This window comes from Hipposideros armiger, unplaced genomic scaffold (assembly GCF_001890085.2).
Source record: "Hipposideros armiger isolate ML-2016 unplaced genomic scaffold, ASM189008v1 scaffold_27, whole genome shotgun sequence".
Classification (NCBI taxonomy): domain Eukaryota; kingdom Metazoa; phylum Chordata; class Mammalia; order Chiroptera; family Hipposideridae; genus Hipposideros; species Hipposideros armiger.
In genome coordinates this window covers 458500-463900 of record NW_017731377.1, presented here as the reverse complement: position 1 = coordinate 463900, position 5401 = coordinate 458500, and the positions used below count along the sequence as shown (strand labels likewise).

At 53.2% G+C, this 5401-nt stretch overlaps 1 protein-coding gene across 2 annotated transcripts in view; it reads right to left on the bottom strand.

Moving 5' to 3' along the window:
* Nucleotides 1-5395, bottom strand: part of SCARA3 (scavenger receptor class A member 3) — a 38434-nt gene extending 33039 nt beyond the window's left edge. Inside the window, exons 1-2 of one of the 2 annotated variants that reach the window (XM_019636205.1) lie at nucleotides 5150-5395; nucleotides 4085-4364 (exon numbers count right to left, since the gene is read on the bottom strand). In XM_019636205.1, the coding sequence (XP_019491750.1) occupies nucleotides 4085-4175 (91 nt within the window). In that variant the 5' untranslated portion in view covers nucleotides 4176-4364; nucleotides 5150-5395. The remainder of the gene's footprint in view (nucleotides 1-4084; nucleotides 4365-5149) is intronic. The other variant, XM_019636206.1, reaches the window with a different exon arrangement.
* Nucleotides 5396-5401: the final 6 nt, after the last annotated feature.

Genomic DNA, 5401 nt, shown 5'->3' with positions numbered 1-5401 from the left:
CTACACACGGTAGCCCATGGCAACCCACTGCCACAGGGACTGCAGCCTACGCCGTCGCCAGCGACTCACGGCAGCCCAGCTCCAGGTTGAGCTGTTGCTGAACTGCCCCAACTTGAAATGCTCTTTTTATCTCAGGTGATTCCTACTGAAGCTACCGTATATACCACTCACTGGTCCTCCTGCATCATGTCCCTTGATTATTTGGTTTTCTTCTGAAGGATATATGCCTCGTCTCTGCCTGAAGATAGGAACTATCCTTGCTAACCCCTAAACTAGCACGCCTGCTCCCCAAAAGTAGGTACTCAATACATGTTTGTTGACTGAAAAGTGTGGGACAACACCCCAGAATGACCAGTATTTCAGCTTGGGTTCAGGGGGATGTGAAGGTGTCTCATCTGAGTCTTGAAGGAGGTGTCTGCGGATCTCCATCTAGAGATGTTCAGGACACTGCTAGAAAGAGGGGTCTAGAGCTCAGAGGAGTAAATCTGGTACCATCAGCCCATCCCCATGTCAAATCTATGAGACTGGGTGAGACTGTTCAAGAAATAGGTGCCCAGTAAGAACCAAGGAGTCTATGGCTGAAACCACAGACTCATCCAGAAGAGGTGCAGCAAAGGAGGGGAGATGGGGAAAGAACCAACACCACCCCAAACTGCCTCCTTGGGACCTCTTTTATGACACTTTATACTCTTAGTCTTTTTTGGATGTTTTGGGCACAAATCTTAAGTGTCCTCGTAAAGCGTAAGATCCTTGAAAGAATAAGGTCTTTCTCTTTGCACCATTGTATCTTTCTCAGACATTAAACATACATGGATATACAAGTCCTGGCATTTGGCAGTTAGTCAATGGATGTTTGTTAAACAGAAGCATAAATCTTCACCAAGTAGCTACATTACATTCTATGGGTAGTACCATGGTGTGATTCTTGCCTTTAAGGATTTCAGCCTAGTGGGGGACTCAGAGGTAGGTGCTGAACAAATGTGGTGGACTCCTCCTATGTGCCAGGCGCTGTGTGGGAGTGAGACAGGGAAGAGGCAGACAGGGTCCCCACACTCATGAATTCACATTCTGATACTGCCCTGTAAGCTTATTCTGGGGGTAAGGGTGTGGGGAGAAATTTACCTGTGCGCGCGCGTGCATTGTATGTATATGAAATCCTGATGGATAGATATAAATACACATATACTCTCACAGAAGGAAAAACAATAGAGTAGAATCTTAGAGCTGGAAAGAGCCTCAAAGGTCATGCAGTCTATTTACAGATGAGGAGCCTGAGGGCCTGGGAGAATCAATGGCTACATCATAGTTATGTAGTTATAAAGCTAGTCTGTGACAGGACTAGGCCTAACCTTGGGGTTTCAGTGCTCACAAAACACACACACACACACACACACACACACGCACACATGCTAAATTAACATGGGCAGTGTATATATGAGTGGCACAGTTCGTCATGCTGCTGTACTTGCCAATTCTAACACCCAGCACAGCTGCCTGTACTTCATGAAAACTGCCAAGCTATCCACCAACATCTACTGAGAAGCAGAATTCTTTTTCCTCTCTCCCAAATTAGCTATGGGCTGTGAGTCTACAGTTATTAAAATTACCCCAGCTGGATGGCAAGGTGACCAATGTGCGTGTGTGTGCGTGTGTGTGTGTGTGTGCGCACATGTGTGCGTGTGTGTATGTTTGGAGCTGATTTCCAACATTTGAGCTCCCCACCCCTTGCCCAACTGTGACTGTTTAGGGGCTCTTTGCACCTATGTCACATCAGCTCCTTTTCTTCTAGCCTCAGGCTCCTTCCAGCACCCCGAACTCTGGGGATAGAGGTCAGGCTTTCCAAGGGGACTTAGTTTGCCTGCTCATGAGTGGAGATAATCTTCCCCCACAAAGCTGTGGCAGGTAGATTTTCCTGGGATCACATTGCTGTATTCTGCAGCCCCCTCTTCTCCCTGCCCGCCCTTTGCCCACGGTGTGTGGGCGCTGCTCTCTGGTTCTGTGGGGAGGCTGTTCTTCCCACACTTGGGGAACAGCGGGGTGTGGCTCTGCTCTGTCTGTGGCAGCTGAGGACAAGTCTCCCAGGGGCAAAGCATGGTCCACGCGGCAGGCCTGCTTCCAATCATCTCTCCACAGAGTCACTTCCGCTCCCCAAGTGGTACTCAGGCCCAGAGCTCCCGGGCTGAGGGGCTGAGTTCACAGTGCATCAGAGCACATGGGACCCAGGGACACCCAAGAGAATGGGATCCTGCGAGGGAAACACGTTGACCGGAGCTTCCCATGGAGCCAGGACTAGAGCCCATGTCTTTGACTCTCAAATAAGTTATCTTCGTTGTGAACGAACCTGCTTTGGGGATGAGGGGCGTCATACAGCTGGGAGGGCTCGCACCACAAGACCCTCTCACTGGAGGTGTAGAAACAATCCCACAGGTGGCTCTTAATGGTCAGACAAGCCAGAGGGAAGTTCTAAGGCGAGCCTGTCACCAAGGAGCTGGTAGCAGCTGTGTGCCCCTCAGGTGTTAGGGGGGCTGCACCTGGGGCCAGGTGCCAGCTTGCATCAAAAGATGTGGCTGTTTGCGAGGCCTGGCTGGCAGGCTGGCAGGAGAGGCCTCGGATGGAAACAGCTTGGCTGGCAGAGTTGGCCCTGGCCCCTAGCCACTGGTGGCAGTGCTCCTCAGAGAACGTGTTTTCTTGTTTAAGTGCCGTCCCTACCAACACCCCTCTCTCCACAAAACATAACATCACCGTGTTTTGCTTTGAGTAGGGATGGTGAATCTTGCCAACAGATGTAATTCTCAGATTGGTGGGGCCTCGGAGAATCTGAAGCCAGATTCCCCTCAGGAAAGAGCTGCTCTGGAAGGGGCGCCCTGCTCTGCAGGGCACTTTACTTTTTCCATGTGGGTGAAAAAAATCCTGATTCTTCACACTCCACAGATCCCAAAGGGCAAATATTTGCTGTCTGCCCTGTCTTTTCCATCTCAGGCAGAGGTGGTGGCTTTTCCTGGCTTCCAGAGAGGAGGAGGGAAGACCCAGCAGAGAGGTGCACTGGGCATCACCCTCACCTACCCCTGCAGCTCTGCAGCCCGGGCCCCTGGGATGTTATGGGAGAGCACAGAATCATTTCTTGGAGACTGGAGGAAAAATATACAAGAGCTGCCTGAAGCCCTCAGTGGGTAGAAATTCGGCCCCACGTGGCAGTGAGGCTGTGAGTGGGAGCAAGAAAAAGAAACGAGAGGCCTCTTGGGCTTTTCTCTGGGACCCACGGCCTCCCAGCCAGCAGGCCAGGAGGACCCCGAGACCCGATGACATGATGACACATTTCAGCTGGTCCTCCTCAGGTACCTCCTCTAAATATTCAGTCATACCAGCTCTTTTCTCCTCCACTCAGAGGAGTGGAATTGCCTCGCTGAGTTTCGAAAGGCGGGTCCTGTGTTCCTGACTCTCTCTTCCTTGGGAGCTGCATGTCTCTCCTCCATTTCGCAGGATTGCGGCCCTGCCTCTCTTTCCCGCACTATATTTTTCTCTTACAGTGTTTGCAGTGGTGAAGCCAAACCACTCTGAGAATGTGCAACATCTCAGCAGCATCATTATGGCCCAGAGCAGTGTGGGCCCCAGGCCTGTGGTGAGATGTGGTCTAAGACCTTTCCGGAGGCTTGTGGGTAATGACCTGCCCCGGGCAGCGGACTGGGAAGGGTACATACAGCTCCATAGATGTGGTAGCTGAGAACAGAAACTTGGTGGGTGAGGCCCCTCCCTGTTGCCACACGAACTCCCTGGGGTTGATTATAACTTGCTTGCCTCATCCCACACAGCCCAAAACATGGTGGGTCCATCAGGAAGGACAGAGGGGCCAGAGGCCAGAGGGGTCTATTTACAAGCGCTCTGACCTGGAAGTCGGCAGCCCGGGGCTCTAGTCTCCCTGACTAGCTATGAATCTTAAGCAAGTTCTTTCTCGTGTGTATAGAACCAGCAACATAGCTTGAATGTTAAAAAGTTATTAAGAATTTCAAGATAGCGACAGCAGAGCATTAATTTAGCGTGAGGCCTTCCAAGAGTGGGGCCCTGCGGGAATGCACAGGTTACATACCCAGAAGAGCAGGTCCTTCCTGTTTGGACCTCGGTTTCCTCAACTGTACAATATGGAGGGTGTATTCAATCAAATGAACCCTCAGACCCATCGAGTATGGAAAAGAGACGAACAGAGCTGTTTCTTCAACATCACCTGAGAGTATAGTTTCAAGCCCTGCCGATGATTTCCAAGGTCCTTTTTAGTTTCAACGTTCAATAAGCCAAAGAGGTAGTGAAGGTCCCATTGTTAGGAATACAAGCATCAGCCCTGGATGCTATGAAAGGATTATTGAAAAGCTCTGGTGATAGAATGAAAAAAAACATCAACGGTTCCCTGTCCCATGGCCTTCGTCTCCCTCAGCCTGAACATGAGTGTGAAGACCAAGTGTGCCCTTTCCCAGGCCTCAAGAAAGCCAGGCTCAGGTATGAGCACCTGGGACCAAGTCTGGTTCTTGTTTCCATCCCAAGGACTGGCTGCAAGAGCCACCATCATGATGACCCACTGCTCTGGGGACAACTCAGACCTGGACCACTGGTCTTCTCCAGCTGCTTAAGGTTCAGAGGTTGGGAAGGACAGGGCCTGGGCTGAGGGACTCAGACACAGCAGGTCTCCCCTGAGGAAGCCATTGAAGTTCCTGGAGGAGAACGGGAGGCCTGGATGTGGGCAGAAGGCTAGGTGGGGGCTGCAGGGGCCTCTGAGATGTCTCCCCTGGGGAGGATTTACAACTGCTAGAAGACTGGGCTGGTGACATCTTTCTGCGCTGACTGGTTAAAGGGATCAGAAGCTTCTTTGGAATTTCAAGTCGTTTTTGTTTTAGGGCTAGAGCAATGAGAGCAGGACTGTGTGAACTTCCTCCATGCTCCTTCTCTCTCCTTCCTCTTGACTTCGGGGCTCCAAGCTGTGCTCACAACACCTCCCGCAGGAGGGTCGGTCGGAGAGGCAGGGGACAGATCCCCGAACTGCTGCCCGGAGGAGTCCTCCCCTCCTGAGCCCCGCCTGCAAAGAGAGGCGCCCTCCGTGACCCGGACAGGGTGGGGTGGCCCCTCAGGGTCTCGCCTAGGAACTCGCGCGCGCGGGGCTTACCTTTCATGGTCCCTTGTGCCGGGGCCTCGGGGGGGCCCCGCTGCCGGCGGCTCCAGCTGCGGGGTGACCGGGGTGAAGCCGGCGACTCGTCCAGGGGCACCCGATCGCTGCCTTACGCGCCGCCCGCGGGAGCCCGGTGGAGTGCGGGAGTTCTGCTCGAGCGCCGGGCCGCGGAGGCGGTGCGCCGAGGGGGGGAGGGTCCGCGGGGTCGCAGCCTGGGGGCGCCGCGCCCGCCGCCCATCCCGCCGCCCG